Source organism: Hemitrygon akajei, unplaced genomic scaffold (genome assembly GCF_048418815.1).
Source record: "Hemitrygon akajei unplaced genomic scaffold, sHemAka1.3 Scf000052, whole genome shotgun sequence".
In the NCBI taxonomy this organism is placed as follows: domain Eukaryota; kingdom Metazoa; phylum Chordata; class Chondrichthyes; order Myliobatiformes; family Dasyatidae; genus Hemitrygon; species Hemitrygon akajei.
The window spans coordinates 4,987,438-5,003,603 of record NW_027331938.1 but is presented as its reverse complement, the minus strand read 5'-3'; the positions used below and the strand labels follow the sequence as shown (position 1 = coordinate 5,003,603).

General features: G+C 55.9%; 1 protein-coding gene across 1 annotated transcript in view; it reads left to right on the top strand.

Moving 5' to 3' along the window:
* Positions 1–14,034, top strand: part of LOC140721180 (NACHT, LRR and PYD domains-containing protein 3-like) — a 71,732-nt gene extending 57,698 nt beyond the window's left edge. The window contains exons 2-7 of the mRNA XM_073036044.1: positions 9,169–9,255; positions 11,962–12,132; positions 12,288–12,458; positions 12,614–12,784; positions 12,940–13,107; positions 13,272–14,034. Of these exons, the coding sequence (XP_072892145.1) occupies positions 9,169–9,255; positions 11,962–12,132; positions 12,288–12,458; positions 12,614–12,784; positions 12,940–13,107; positions 13,272–13,362 (859 nt within the window). The 3' untranslated portion in view covers positions 13,363–14,034. The remainder of the gene's footprint in view (positions 1–9,168; positions 9,256–11,961; positions 12,133–12,287; positions 12,459–12,613; positions 12,785–12,939; positions 13,108–13,271) is intronic.
* Positions 14,035–16,166: the final 2,132 nt, after the last annotated feature.

The window sequence follows — 16,166 nt, the reverse complement described above, 5'->3', positions numbered from 1 at the left end:
CCCCTGCCACCTGAGGGATTTCGCTCCCCCATCCCCCTTCCTCTTGTGGGATCTCGCCCCCCCATCCCCCTTCTGTGGGATCTCGCTCCCCCATCCCCCTTCCTCCTGTGGGATCTCTCCCCCATCCCACTTCCTCCTGTGGGATCTCTCTCCCCCATCCCCCTTCCTCCTGTGGGATCTCTCTCCCCCATCCCCCTTCCTCCTGTGGGATCTAACTCCCCCATCCACCTTCCTCCTGTGGGATCTCTATTCCACATCCCCCTTCCTCCTGTGGGATCTCTCTCCCCCATCCACCTTCCTCCTGTGGGATCTCTCTCCCCCATCCCCCTTCCTCCTGTGGGGTCTCTCTGCCCCATCCCCCTTCCTCCAGCGGGATCTCTCTCCCCCATCCCCCTTCCTCCTGCGGGATCTCTCTCCCCCATCCCCCATCCACCTGCGGGATCTCTCTCCCCCATCCCCCTGCCACCTGAGGGATCTCTCCCCGCCATCCCCCTTCCTCCTGCGGGATCTCTCTACCCCATCCCCCTTCCGCCTGTGGGATCTCTGTTCCCCATCCCCCTTCCTCTTGTGGGATCTCCCTTCCCCATCCCCCTTCCTCCTGTGGGATCTCTCTCCCCCATCCCCCTTCCTCTTGTGGGATCTCTCTGCCCCATCCCCCTTCCTCCTGCGGGATCTCTCTCCCCCATCCCCCTTCCTCCTGCGGGATCTCCCTCCCCCATCCCCCTTCCTCCTGCGGGATCTCTCTCCCCATTCCCCCTTCCTCCTGCGGGATCTCACTCCCGATTCCCCCTTCCTCCTGCGGGATCACACTGCCCCATGCCCCTTCCTCCTGCGGGATCACTCTCCCCCATCCCCCTCCCTCCTGTGGGATCTCTCTCCCCCATCCCCCTTCCTCCTGAGGGATCTCTCTCCCCCGTTCCCCCATCCCCCTTCCGCCTGTGGGATCTCTGTTCCCCATCCCAATTCCACCTGTGGGAACTCTCTCCCCATCTCCCTTCCATTTGTGGGATCTCTCTCCACCATCTCCCTTACTCCTGTGGGATCTCTCTCCCCCATCCCCCTTCCTCCTGTGGGATCTCTCTCCCCCATCCCCCTTCCACCTGTGGGATCTCTCTCCCCCATCCCCCTTTCTCCTGTGGGATCTCTCTTACCCATTCCCCTTCCTCCTGCGGGATCTCTCTGCCCCATCCCCCTTCCTCCTGCGGGATCTCTCTGCCCCATCCCCCATCCTCCTGCGGGATCTCTCTCCCTCATCCCCCTTCCTCCTGTGGGATCTCTGTTCTCCATCCCCCTTCCTCCTGTGGGATCTCTCTGCCCCATCCCCCTTCCTCCTGTGGGATCTCTCTGCCCCATCCCCCTTCCTCCAGCGGGATCTCTCTCCCCCATCCTCCTGCGGGATCTCTCTCCCCGATCCCCAATCCTCCTGCAGGATCTGCCTCCCCCATCCCCCTGCCACCTGAGGTATCTCTCTCCGACATCCCCCTTCCTCCTGCGTGATCACACTGCCCCATCCCCCTTTCTCCTGCGGGATCTCTCTCCCCCATCCCACTTCCTCTTGTCGGATCGCTCTCCCCCATCCCCCTTTCTCCTGTGGGATCTCTCTCCCCTATCCACCTTCCTCCTGTGGGATCTCTATTACACATCCCCCTTCCTCCTGTGGGATCTCTCTGCCCAATCCCCCTTCCTCCAGCGGGATCTCTCTCCCCCATCCCCCTTCCTCCTGCGGGATCTCTCTCCCTCATCCCCCATCCTCCTGCGGGATCTCCCTCCTCCATCCCAATTCCTCCTGTGGGATCTCTCTCCCCCATCCCCATTCCACCTGTGGGATCTCTTCCCCATCCCCCTTCCATTTGTGGAATCTCTCTCCCCCATCCCCCTTCCTCCTGTGGGAACTCTCTCCCCCATCCCCCTTCCTCCTGTGGGAACTCTCTCCTCCATCCCCCTTCCTCCTGTGGGATCTCACTCCCCCATCCCCCTTCCTCCTGTGGGATCTCTCTTCCACATCTCCCTTCCCCTTGTGGGATCTCTGTTCTCCATTCCCCTTCCTCTTGTGGGATCTCTCTGCCCCATCCCCCTTCCTCCTGTGGGATCTCTCCCTCATCCCCCTTTCTGCTGTGGGATCTCTCTCCCCCATCCCCCTTCCTCCAGTGGGATCTCTCTCCCATCCCCCTTCCTCCTGTGGGATCTCTGTCTCCATCCCCCTTCCTCCTGTGGGATCTCTCCCCCCTATCCACCTTCCTCCTGTGGGATCTCTATTACACATCCCCCTTCCTCCTGTGGGATCTCTCTGCCCAATCCCCCTTCCTCCAGCGGGATCTCTCTCCCCCATCCCCCTTCCTCCTGCGGGATCTCTCTCCCTCATCCCCCATCCTCCTGCGGGATCTCCCTCCTCCATCCCAATTCCTCCTGTGGGATCTCTCTCCCCCATCCCCATTCCACCTGTGGGATCTCTTCCCCATCCCCCTTCCATTTGTGGAATCTCTCTCCCCCATCCCCCTTCCTCCTGTGGGAACTCTGTCCCCCATCCCCCTTCCTCCTGTGGGAACTCTCTCCTCCATCCCCCTTCCTCCTGTGGGATCTCACTCCCCCATCCCCCTTCCTCCTGTGGGATCTCTCTTCCACATCTCCCTTCCCCTTGTGGGATCTCTGTTCTCCATTCCCCTTCCTCTTGTGGGATCTCTCTGCCCCATCCCCCTTCCTCCTGTGGGATCTCTCCCTCATCCCCCTTTCTGCTGTGGGATCTCTCTCCCCCATCCCCCTTCCTCCAGTGGGATCTCTCTCCCATCCCCCTTCCTCCTGTGGGATCTCTCTCTCCATCCCCCTTCCTCCTGTGGGATCTCTCTCCCCCATCCCCCTTCCTCCTGTGGGATCTCTCTTCCCCATCCCCCTTCCTCCTGTGGGATCTCTCTCCCCCATCCCCCTTTCTCCTGTGGTATCTCTCTCCCCCATCCCCCTTCCTCCTGTGGGATCTCTCTCCCCCATTCCCCCATCCCCCTTCCGCCTGTGGGATCTCTGTCCCCATCCCAGTTCCTCCTTTGGGATCTCTGTACCCCATCCCCCTTCCACCTGTGGGATCTCTCTCCCCCATCCCCCTTCCTCCTGTGGGATCTCTCTTCCCCATCCCCCTTCCTCCTGTGGGATCTCTCTCCCCCATCCACCTTTCTCCTGTGGGATCTCTCTCCCCCATCCCCCTTCCTCCTGTGGGATCTCTCTTCCACATCTCCGTTCCCCTTTTGGGATCTCTGTCCTCCATCCCCCTTCCTCTTGTGGGATCTCTCTGCCCCATCCCCCTTCCTCAAGCGGGATCTCTCTCCCCCATCCCCCTTCCTCCTGCGGGATCACTCACCCCCTTCCCCCATCCTCCTGCGGGATCTCCCTCCCCCATTCCCCTGCCAACTGAGGGAACTGTCTCCGCCATCCCCCTTCCTCCTGCGGGATCTCTCTCCCCCATCCCCCTTCCTCCTGTGGGATCTCCCTCCTCCATCCCCCTTCCTCCTGTGGGATCTCTCTCCCGCATCCCCCTTCCTCTTGTGGGATCTCTGCCCCATCCCCCTTCCTCTTGTGGGATCTCCCTCCCCCATCCCCCAGCCACCTGAGGGATCTCTCTCCGCCATCCCCCTTCCTCCTGCGGGATATCTCTCCCTCATCCCCCTTTCTGCTGTGGGATCTCTCTCCCCCATCCCCCTTCCTCCTGTGGGATCTCTGTTCCCCATCCCCCTTCCTCCTGTGGGATCTCTCTCCCCCATCCCCCTTCCTCTTGTGGGATCTCTCTGCCCCATCCCCCTTTCTCCTGTGGGATCTCTCTCCCCCATCCCCCTTCCACCTGTGGGATCTCTCTCCCCCATCCCCCTTTCTCCTGTGGGATCTCTCTTACCCATTCCCCTTCCTCCTGCGGGATCTCTCTGCCCCATCCCCCTTCCTCCTGCGGGATCTCTCTGCCCCATCCCCCATCCTCCTGCGGGATCTCTCTCCCTCATCCCCCTTCCTCCTGTGGGATCTCTGTTCTCCATCCCCCTTCCTCCTGTGGGATCTCTCTGCCCCATCCCCCTTCCTCCTGTGGGATCTCTCTGCCCCATCCCCCTTCCTCCAGCGGGATCTCTCTCCCCCATCCTCCTGCGGGATCTCTCTCCCCGATCCCCAATCCTCCTGCAGGATCTGCCTCCCCCATCCCCCTGCCACCTGAGGTATCTCTCTCCGACATCCCCCTTCCTCCTGCGTGATCACACTGCCCCATCCCCCTTTCTCCTGCGGGATTTCTCTCCCCCATCCCACTTCCTCTTGTCGGATCGCTCTCCCCCATCCCCCTTTCTCCTGTGGGATCTCTCTCCCCTATCCACCTTCCTCCTGTGGGATCTCTATTACACATCCCCCTTCCTCCTGTGGGATCTCTCTGCCCAATCCCCCTTCCTCCAGCGGGATCTCTCTCCCCCATCCCCCTTCCTCCTGCGGGATCTCTCTCCCTCATCCCCCATCCTCCTGCGGGATCTCCCTCCTCCATCCCAATTCCTCCTGTGGGATCTCTCTCCCCCATCCCCATTCCACCTGTGGGATCTCTTCCCCATCCCCCTTCCATTTGTGGAATCTCTCTCCCCCATCCCCCTTCCTCCTGTGGGAACTCTCTCCCCCATCCCCCTTCCTCCTGTGGGAACTCTCTCCTCCATCCCCCTTCCTCCTGTGGGATCTCACTCCCCCATCCCCCTTCCTCCTGTGGGATCTCTCTTCCACATCTCCCTTCCCCTTGTGGGATCTCTGTTCTCCATTCCCCTTCCTCTTGTGGGATCTCTCTGCCCCATCCCCCTTCCTCCTGTGGGATCTCTCCCTCATCCCCCTTTCTGCTGTGGGATCTCTCTCCCCCATCCCCCTTCCTCCAGTGGGATCTCTCTCCCATCCCCCTTCCTCCTGTGGGATCTCTGTCTCCATCCCCCTTCCTCCTGTGGGATCTCTCTCCCCTATCCACCTTCCTCCTGTGGGATCTCTATTACACATCCCCCTTCCTCCTGTGGGATCTCTCTGCCCAATCCCCCTTCCTCCAGCGGGATCTCTCTCCCCCATCCCCCTTCCTCCTGCGGGATCTCTCTCCCTCATCCCCCATCCTCCTGCGGGATCTCCCTCCTCCATCCCAATTCCTCCTGTGGGATCTCTCTCCCCCATCCCCATTCCACCTGTGGGATCTCTTCCCCATCCCCCTTCCATTTGTGGAATCTCTCTCCCCCATCCCCCTTCCTTCTGTGGGAACTCTGTCCCCCATCCCCCTTCCTCCTGTGGGAACTCTCTCCTCCATCCCCCTTCCTCCTGTGGGATCTCACTCCCCCATCCCCCTTCCTCCTGTGGGATCTCTCTTCCACATCTCCCTTCCCCTTGTGGGATCTCTGTTCTCCATTCCCCTTCCTCTTGTGGGATCTCTCTGCCCCATCCCCCTTCCTCCTGTGGGATCTCTCCCTCATCCCCCTTTCTGCTGTGGGATCTCTCTCCCCCATCCCCCTTCCTCCAGTGGGATCTCTCTCCCATCCCCCTTCCTCCTGTGGGATCTCTCTCTCCATCCCCCTTCCTCCTGTGGGATCTCTCTCCCCCATCCCCCTTCCTCCTGTGGGATCTCTCTTCCCCATCCCCCTTCCTCCTGTGGGATCTCTCTCCCCCATCCCCCTTTCTCCTGTGGTATCTCTCTCCCCCATCCCCCTTCCTCCTGTGGGATCTCTCTCCCCCATTCCCCCATCCCCCTTCCGCCTGTGGGATCTCTGTCCCCATCCCAGTTCCTCCTTTGGGATCTCTGTACCCCATCCCCCTTCCACCTGTGGGATCTCTCTCCCCCATCCCCCTTCCTCCTGTGGGATCTCTCTTCCCCATCCCCCTTCCTCCTGTGGGATCTCTCTCCCCCATCCACCTTTCTCCTGTGGGATCTCTCTCCCCCATCCCCCTTCCTCCTGTGGGATCTCTCTTCCACATCTCCGTTCCCCTTTTGGGATCTCTGTCCTCCATCCCCCTTCCTCTTGTGGGATCTCTCTGCCCCATCCCCCTTCCTCAAGCGGGATCTCTCTCCCCCATCCCCCTTCCTCCTGCGGGATCACTCTCCCCCATCCCCCATCCTCCTGCGGGATCTCCCTCCCCCATTCCCCTGCCAACTGAGGGAACTGTCTCCGCCATCCCCCTTCCTCCTGCGGGATCTCTCTCCCCCATCCCCCTTCCTCCTGTGGGATCTCCCTCCTCCATCCCCCTTCCTCCTGTGGGATCTCTCTCCCGCATCCCCCTTCCTCTTGTGGGATCTCTCTGCCCCATCCCCCTTCCTCTTGTGGGATCTCCCTCCCCCATCCCCCAGCCACCTGAGCGATCTCTCTCCGCCATCCCCCTTCCTCCTGCGGGATATCTCTCCCTCATCCCCCTTTCTGCTGTGGGATCTCTATCCCCCATCCCCCTTCCTCCTGTAGGATCTCTGTTCCCCATCCCCCTTCCTCCTGTGGGATCTCTCTCCCCCATCCCCCTTCCTCTTGTGGGATCTCTCTGCCCCATCCCCCTTTCTCCTGCGGGATCTCTCTCCCCCATCCCACTTCCTCTTGTTCAATCGCTCTCCCCCATCCCCCTTTCTCCTGTGGGATCTCTCTCCCCCATCCACCTTCCTCCTGTGGGATCTCTATTCCACATCCCCCTTCCTCCTGTGGGATCTCTCTGCCCAATCCCCCTTCCTCCAGCGGGATCTCTCTCCCCCATCCCCCTTCCTCCTGCGGGACCTCTCTCCCTCATCCCCCATCCTCCTGCGGGATCTCCCTCCTCCATCCCAATTCCTCCTGTGGGATCTCTCTCCCCCATCCCCATTCCACCTGTGGGATCTCTTCCCCATCCCCCTTCCATTTGTGGAATCTCTCTCCCCCATCCCCCTTCCTCCTGTGGGAACTCTCTCTCCCATCCCCCTTTCTCCTGTGGGATCTCACTCCCCCATCCCCCTTCCTCCTGTGGGATCTCTCTTCCACATCTCCCTTCCCCTTGTGGGATCTCTGTTCTCCATTCCCCTTCCTCTTGTGGGATCTCTCTGCCCCATCCCCCTTCCTCCTGTGGGATCTCTCCCTCATCCCCCTTTCTGCTGTGGGATCTCTCTCCCCCATCCCCCTTCCTCCAGTGGGATCTCTCTCCCATCCCCCTTCCTCCTGTGGGATCTCTGTCTCCATCCCCCTTCCTCCTGTGGGATCTCTCTCCCCCATCCCCCTTCCTCCTGTGGGATCTCTCTTCCCTATCCCCCTTCCTCCTGTGGGATCTCTCTCCCCCATCCCCCTTTCTCCTGTGGGATCTCTCTCCCCCATCCCCCTTCCTCCTGTGGGATCTCTCTCCCCCATTTCCCCATCCCCCTTCCGCCTGTCGGATCTCTGTCCCCATCCCAGTTCCTCCTTTGGGATCTCTGTACCCCATCCCCCTTCCACCTGTGGGATCTCTCTCCCCCATCCCCCTTCCTCCTGTGGGATCTCTCTTCCCCATCCCCCTTCCTCCTGTGGGATCTCTCTCCCCCATCCACCTTTCTCCTGTGGGATCTCTCTCCCCCATCCCCCTTCCTCCTGTGGGATCTCTATTCCACATCTCCGTTCCCCTTGTGGGATCTCTGTCCTCCATCCCCCTTCCTCTTGTGGGATCTCTCTGCCCCATCCCCCTTCCTCAAGCGGGATCTCTCTCCCCCATCCCCCTTCCTCCTGCTGGATCACTATCCCCCATCCCCCTGCCACCTGAGGGATCTCTCTCCGCCATCCCCCTTCCTCCTGCGGGATATCTCTCCCTCATCCCCCTTCCTCCTGTGGGATCTCTGTTCCCCATCCCCCTTCCTCCTGTGGGATCTCTCTCCCCCATCCCCCTTCCTCTTGTGGGATCTCTCTGCCCCATCCCCCTTCCTCGTGGGATCTCCCTCCCCGATCCCCCTGCCAGCTGAGGTGTCTCTCTCCGCCATCCCCCTTCCTCCTGCGTGATCACTCTCCCCCATCCCCCTTCCTCCTGTGGGATCTCTCCCCCATCCCCCTTCCTCTTGTGGGATCTCTCTCCCCCATCCCCCATCCTCCTGCGGGATCTCCCTCCCCCATCCCCCTGCCACCTGAGGGATCTCTCTCCACCATCCCCCTTCCTCCTGCGGGATCTCTCTCCCTCATCCCCCTTTCTGCTGTGGGATCTCTCTCCCCCATCCCCCTTCCTCCTGTGGGATCTCTCTCCCCCATCCCCCTCCCTCCTGTGGGATCTCTCTGCCCCATCCCCCTTCCTCCTGCGGGATCTCTCTCCCCCATCCCCCTTCCTCCTGCGGGATCTCCCTCCCCCATCCCCCTTCATCCTGCGGGATCTCACTGCCCATTCCCCCTTACTCCTGCGGGATCTCCCTCCCCATTCCCCCTTACTCCTGCGGGATCACACTGCCCCATGCCCCTTCCTGCTGCGGGATCACTCTCCCCCATCCCCCTTCCTCCTGTGGGATCTCTCTCCCCCATCCCCCATCCCCCTTCCGCCTGTGGGATCTCTGTTCCCCATCCCAATTCTTCCTGTGGGATCTCTCTCCCCCATCCCCCTTCCTCCTGTGGGATCTCTATCCCTCTTCCTCTTGTGGGATCTCTCTCCCCCATCCCCATTCCTCCTGTGGGATCTCTCTCCCACATCCCCCTTCCTCTTGTGGGATCTCGCTCCCCCATCCCCCTTCCTCCTGTGGGATCTCTCTCCTCCATCCCCCTTCCTCTTGTGGGATCTCTCTGCCCCATCCCCCTTCCTCCTGTGGGATCTCTCCCCCATCCCCCTCCCTCTTGTGGGATCTCTCTTCCACATCCGCTTCCTTCTGTGTCCTTCCATCCTTTACCTTTGGTGACGTCTCTTCCTCCATCTCCCATCGTCATTCCCCGATTCTCAAATCTTCCTCACTGTTTGACTTTCTCCCCTTCACCCCTGCCCTTTCCGACTGTCTCAGGTCAGGAACACTTTTCTAACTATCAGGGAATGAGAGAGAATATGTGGAGTTTACAGGGTCACACCGACAGACGAAATTACTGACATTCAGTGAATTCATTGGAGTTGGGCAGTGAGGGACACTGACAGTGATGGGAACTATGATCAGTGAATTAATAAAGGGTTTAATATTTGCTGAAATATCCGAGTGAGAGAAATTCTCCCAGACCTACGGTTTTAATCACTATGTTCATCAATCTATCTGTTTGTGTTTAGTCTCGGGTTGAATGACCTGGGAGATTCAGAAGTGAAACTGGTGTCTGTGGCTCTGAGGAACCCGGAGTGTAAAATACAGAAACTGTGGTAAGTACCAGACTGTGGGAGATTGTGATTACAGTCACTGGGTGTCTGACACTGAACATTAATGTTATCAGTAATTGTGTTACTGATAAACACTGGGGATTTGTAGCATCTCCTGTCTCTGTGTCCTTCACTCTCACTCTCTCTCATCTCCAGGCTGGAGAATGTCGGTCTCACAGATTCTGGTGCCGAGGATCTCGTCTCCGCTCTCAGTACAAACCCATCACTGATGGGGCTGGACCTGATATCAAACTCGCTGACAGACTAGCCTTATAATCTTCCAGATTCATATCATTACCTAATTTTTGAACCTTTTGGAAGCTCTTCTTTTCTTCTTCACTAGATTTACAACGGCCTTTGTGCACCACAGATCTTGTACCCTACCATCCTTTCCATGTCTCATTGGAACGTATCTACTCAGAACCCCACACAAATATCCCTTGAACATTTTCTACATTTCTTTGGTCCGTTTCCCTGAGGACATCAATTTCCAATTTATGCTTACAAGTTCCAGCCTGATATGTTCATAGTTCTCCTTACTCCAATTAGAGGTTTCCCTAACTTGCCTGTTCCTATCCCTCTCTAATGCTATGGTAAAAGAGATAGAATTGTGACCACTGTCTCCAAAATGCTCTCCCACTGAGAGACCTGACACCTGGCCAGGTTCATTTCCCAATACCGGATCAAGTGCAGCCTCTCCTCTTGTAGGCTTATCTACATATTGTGTCAGGAAACCTTCCTGAACACACCTAACAAACTCCACCCCGTCAAAACCCCTCACTCTAGGGAGATGCCAATCAATATTTGGGAAATTAAAATCTCACACTTCAACAACCCTGTTATTGTTACTCCTTTCCAGAATCTGTCTCCCTATCTGCTCCTCGATGTCCCTGTTACTGATGGGAGGTCTATACAAAACACCCAGTTGAGTTATTGACCCCTTCCTGTTCCTAACCTCCACCCACAGAGACTCCACAGACAATCCCTCCATGACTTCCTCCTTTTCTGCAGCCGTGACACTATCTCTGATCAACAGTGCCATGCCCCCACCTCTGTGGCCTCCCTCCCTGTCCTTTCTGAAACATCTAAAGCCGGGCACTCGAAATAAACATTCCTGTCCCTGCACCATCCGAGTCTCTGTAATGGCCACCACATCATATCTCCAAGTACTGATCCACGCTCTAAGCTCATCCGCTTTGTTCACAACACTCCTTGCATTAAAATAGACACACCTCAAACCATCGGTCTGAGAGCGTCCCTTCTCTATCACCTGCCTATGCTCCCTCTCGTGCTGCCTCCAAATTTTCTCTATTTGTGAGCCAACCTCCCTTTCCACCATCACTTCATTTCAGTTCCCACCCCCTCCCAGCAATTCTAGTTTAAATTCTCCCCGATCGCCTTAGCAAACCAGGATATCGGTTTCCCTGGCATTCAAGTGCAACCCGTCCTTTTTGTGCAGGTCACAGCTGCTCCAAAGGAGGTCCCAGTGATCCAGAAATCTGAATCCCTGCCTCCTGCTCCAATCCCTCAGCCACGCATTCATCCTCCACCTCATTCTATTCCTGTACTCACTGTCGCGTGGCACAGGCAGTAATCCCGAGATTACTACCTTTGCCGGTCCTGCTTCTCAACTTCCTTCCTAACTCCCTGTAGTCTGTTTTCAGGACCTCTTCCCTTTTCCTACCTATGTCACTGGTACCAATATGTACCACAACCTCTGGCTGTTCTCCCTCCCACCGCAGGATATCTTGGACGTGTTCTGAAACATCCCGGACCCTGGCACCTGGGAGGCAAACGACCATCCGCGTTTCTTTCCTGCGTCCACAGAATCGTCTATCTGGCCCTCAAACGACGGAGTCACCTGTCACTACTGTCTTCCTCTTCCTTTCCCTGCCCTTCTGAACCACAGGGCCACTGTTGCCTCCACCAGGTAGGCTGTCCCCACCCCTCTCCAGCAGTACTTGAACAGGGGTACTTATCGTCAAGGGGAATAGCCACAGGGGTACTCTCTAGTACCTGCTTCTTGCCCTTCCCTCTCCTGACTGTGACCCACTTCTTCAGTCTCCCGTGGCCCCGGTGTGACCACCTGCCTGTAACTCCTCTCTATCACCTCCTCGCTCTCCCTGACCAGACGAAGGTCATCGAGCTGCATCTCCAGTCCCCTAACTCGGTCCCTAAGGAGCTGCAGCTCGACACACCGGGTGCAGATGTTGCCGTCCAGGAGGCTGGGAGTCTCCAGGATCTCCCACATCTGACACCGAGCACAGAAAACCAGCCTCACACACATACTCTCTGTCTGTATTGTAAACAGATAACCTACCTCGCCTCGACCCTTTATCGCCGAAGCCCCGTTGAGCCAAAGCCTTCCTACTCTGTCTCCCGCTCCTCTGACGCTCGTTCTGTAAATCTGTCTTCCTTTTAAACTCTTCTCGCTCTTCTCTCTGGCCGACTTGCACAGTCGTGCTGAAGAAAAAAAATTAGTAATTGTGTTACTGATAAACACTGGGGATTTGTACCGTCTCCTGTCTCTCTGTGTCCTTCACCCTCACTCTCTCTCATCTCCAGGCTGAGGGAGATTGTGTTTACAGTCACTGGGTGTCTGACACTGAACATTAATGTGATCAGTAATTGTGTTACTGATAAACACTGGGGATTTGTACCGTCTCCTGTCTCTCTGTGTCCTTCACCCTCACTCTCTCTCATCTCCAGGCTGAGGGAGGTCGGTCTCACAGATTCTGGTGCCGAGGATCTCGGCTCCGCTCTCAGTACAAACCCATCACTGACAGAGCTGAACCTGAGTGATAATAAACTGGGAGATTCAGGAGTGAAACTGGTGTCTGCGGCTCTGAGGAACCCGGAGTGTAAAATACAGAAACTGGTGTAAGTACCAGACTGTGGGAGATTGTGTTTACAGTCACTGGGTGTCTGACACTGAACATTAATGTGATCAGTAATTGTGTTACTGATAAACACTGGGGATTTGTACCGTCTCCTGTCTCTCTGTGTCCTTCACCCTCACTCTCTCTCATCTCCAGGCTGGCCCGTGTCGGTCTCACAGATTCTGGTGCCGAGGATCTCGCCTCCGCTCTCAGTACAAACCCATCACTGACGGAGCTGGACCTGAGTGGTAATAAACTGGGGGATTCAGGAGTGAAACTGGTGTCTGCGGCTCTGAGGGACCCGGAGTGTAAAATACAGAAACTGGGGTAAGTACCAGACTGTGGGAGATTGTGTTTACAGTCACTGGGTCTCTGACACTGAACATTAATGTGATCAGTAATTGTGTTACTGATAAACACTGGGGATTTGTACCGTCTCCTGTCTCTCTGTGTCCTTCACCCTCACTCTCTCTCATCTCCAGGCTGAACAATGTCGGTCTCACAGATTCTGGTGCCGAGGATCTCGCCTCCGCTCTCAGTACAAACCCATCACTGACGGATCTGAACCTGAGTGATAATAAACTGGGGGATTCAGGAGTGAAACTGGTGTCTGCGGCTCTGAGGAACCCGGAGTGTAAAATACAGAAACTGGGGTAAGTACCAGACTGTGGGAGATTGTGTTTACAGTCACTGGGTGTCTGACACTGAACATTAATGTGATCAGTAATTGTGTTACTGATAAACACTGGGGATTTGTACCGTCTCCTGTCTCTCTGTGTCCTTCACCCTCACTCTCTCTCATCTCCAGGCTGGACAATGTCGGTCTCACAGATTCTGGTGCTGATGATTTCGCCTCCGCTCTCAGTACAAACCCATCACTGACGGAGCTGAACCTGGCATCAAACTCTCTGACAGACGGATCTGTCCCCGCTCTCCGCCGCCTCATACTGACCCTCCCGAGTCTGAAGCTGATCGGGTGAGTGTTTGTGTTAGTGTTCAATGTGATAAAATATCAGCGGATCCGCGGGTTTTCTGGTGATATTTGTCTGTGAGTGTTGTTGAAACATTAACCCCGGTCCCCTGTTACTGACACTGTTGTGTAATCTGTTTACTTCATCTTTATTCTCCCATCTGTTTCAGGCTGGACTGGAATCGGTTCAGTTGGACCGGGAGGAAGGAACTGAGATCTCTGGAGGAACCCAGATCCGGACTGACAGTGTGGACCGTGTGAACATCTGAATGTGTGAACATCCCCGCCCGCGGGATGGGGACATTTGGCCGACTCCCCGCCCTCCCCTTTAACTCCCGCCCTTACCTTTAACGGCCGCGCGCCGGGGCTGATTCCCAACGGTTTTAACGGAACCGGCTCGGGCCTCGCGCTGTGTGCGTCGCTCGCAGCGGTCCCGCAGTGACGTGTTTCCGCCTGCTGTCCGGCGGGGCAGCTTCCGCCGGATGTGCGTGTTCGAGACTCCCCACGTGACACCACGGGGAGTTACCCGGACAGGAAGAGCCCGGGGGTCCGGGGCTCAGTCTGGGACACCGGTGTCCCGGGGTGGGGGGGAGATGATCCCGGGGGAGAATCCTTTTGCCCCCTTTGCTGAGGACGGTGCATTCGGCAGCATGGCCGACATAATGATGTTAAATGGACAAATCCCTCGGCAGTGACCCTGGATCTGCAGCGATCCCGGACACGGCCCTGAAGTGTGATTTTATAATCATCGGTTCCCCGATGCAGAGTGACGGTGAGAAACGGGACTGATTATTCAACCGGTCACTCCTTGTCGCCGGTCAGTTAATTGTGTGTGACTGTGAGCAGATTATTTATTCCCGCACGATAGCAGCTCACACATTGTTTCATTTATATTTCTCATAAAAAAATCAATAAACCGCTGTATCTTCCTGACTTGTGTCGGACTCGAGTTTTATTTGAGGTTTCTGTTGCCCTCCACACCCTGTGCACTGCAACAGTGGGTCGGAGCTCCTCACACTGACACAGTAGCGTCTCAGCTCCAGGCTGAGGGAGGTCGGACAAGCAGAGTCTCGGAGCCCAGGATCTCATCTCCACCAGATAGATAGATAGATACTTTATTCATCCCCATGGGGAAATTCAACATTTTTTCCAATGTCCCATACACTTATTGTAGCAAAACTAATTACATAAAAATACTTAACAGTAAACATATGATATGCATCTGAAATCACCCTCTCAAAAAGCATTAATAAATAGCTTTTAAAAAGTTCTTAAGTAGTTTACTTAATACATTGAGTCCTAACCCCGGCACTTTAACATATCTTACTCCTGGCGGTTGAATTGTAAAGCCGAATGGCATTGGGGAGTATTGATCTCTTCATCCTGTCTGAGGAGCATTGCATCGATAGCAACCTGTCACTGAAACTGCTTCTCTGTCTCTGGATGGTGCTATGTAGAGGATGTTCAGAGTTATCCATAATTGACCGTAGCCTACTCAGCGCCCTTCGCTCTGCTACCGATGTTAAACTCTCCTGTACTTTGCCCACGACAGAGTCCGCCTTCCTTACCAGCTTATTAAGACGTGAGGCGACCCTCTTCTTAATGCTGCCTCCCCAACACGCCACCACAAAGAAGAGGGCGCTCTCCACAACTGACCTATAGAACATCTTCAGCATCTCACTACAAACATTGAATGACGCCAACCTTCTAAGGAATTACAGTCGACTCTGTGCCCTCCTGCACAAGGCATCTGTGTTGGCAGTCCAGTCTAGCTTCTCATCTAACTGCACTCCCAGATACTTGTAGGTCTTAACCTGCTCCACACATTCTCCATTAATGATCACTGGCTCCATATGAGGCCTAGGTCTCCTAAAGTCCACCACCATCTCCTTGGTCTTGGTGATATTGAGACGCAGGTAGTTTGAGTTGCACCATATCACAAAGTCCTGTATCAGTTTCCTATACTCCTCCTCCTGTCCATTCCTGACACACCCCACGATGGCCGTGTCATCAGCGAACTTCTGCACATGGCAGGACTCCGAGTTGTATTGGAAGTCTGATGTGTACAGGGTGAACAGGACCGGAGAGAGCACGGTCCCCTGCGGCGCTCCTGTGCTGCTGACCACCGTGTCAGACCTACAGTCTCCCAACCGCACATACTGAGGTCTATCTGTCAAGTAGTCCATGTTAATGGGTTTCACGGCCTCACATCAGACCTCCCCGCTCCGGACCTGCTTCAATACTCACTGAAAGGAAAATCTTGGCGTCGCCCCGCAAGAGAATGACCCGTCCCCGGCTCCCCGCCCCAAGGGGCGAGGGTGAGGACCCCCTCCCGATCCCGCTTCAACAAAGAACGAAAAACAACACCGCCCTTCCCGGACTGAGCATGCGCGATGTCGTCAGCGCGTCACCGGGTAAGTGGGCGGGGCCTCGGAACGAAGCTGCAGATCCATGGCTGCCCTGTGCTTTCAACCCCAGTGTTACCCCCCCCCCCCGCCATCCCCAACTCAATTTGACAGAATTAGAGAAAATGTATCAATTTTGATTCCTTTCAATGAGGCTGGTGACATGACTTCTATTATTCTTTATGTAAATAAGTGCCATTGGGCATCACCCCTGAATGGACTTGTTCCACCATCCACGTGTTAAGACTCTTCCATCTGAGTAGCTCGCCCACCTCTTCCATTGTCAAACACATCACCCTGAAAGTCTTCTGTATACAAAGGAATCAATGTTCCACTCTACGAAACTAGTCCTTGGAATGTAACAGTTGGTCCAGATGTGATCTGATTCAAACAGATTATCATTTTGTTTGCTCAATCCTCTTAACCTCTGTTACTGAAATCTAACTTGCTTACTCTGTTTCATAGTTTTGACAAAGGACATGGACATTAACTCCAATTCTCCTTGCAACACGGAAAATGCTGGAGGAATTCAGTGAGTCAATTAACATCATAGAGGGAAACAGACAGTCGATGCTTCAGGTCGAGACCCTTCAGCCTTTAAATTTCTGCAGCACTAAGGATGCTTTACAGAATACCTTTCTAGGCAAAATTAATGTTTAT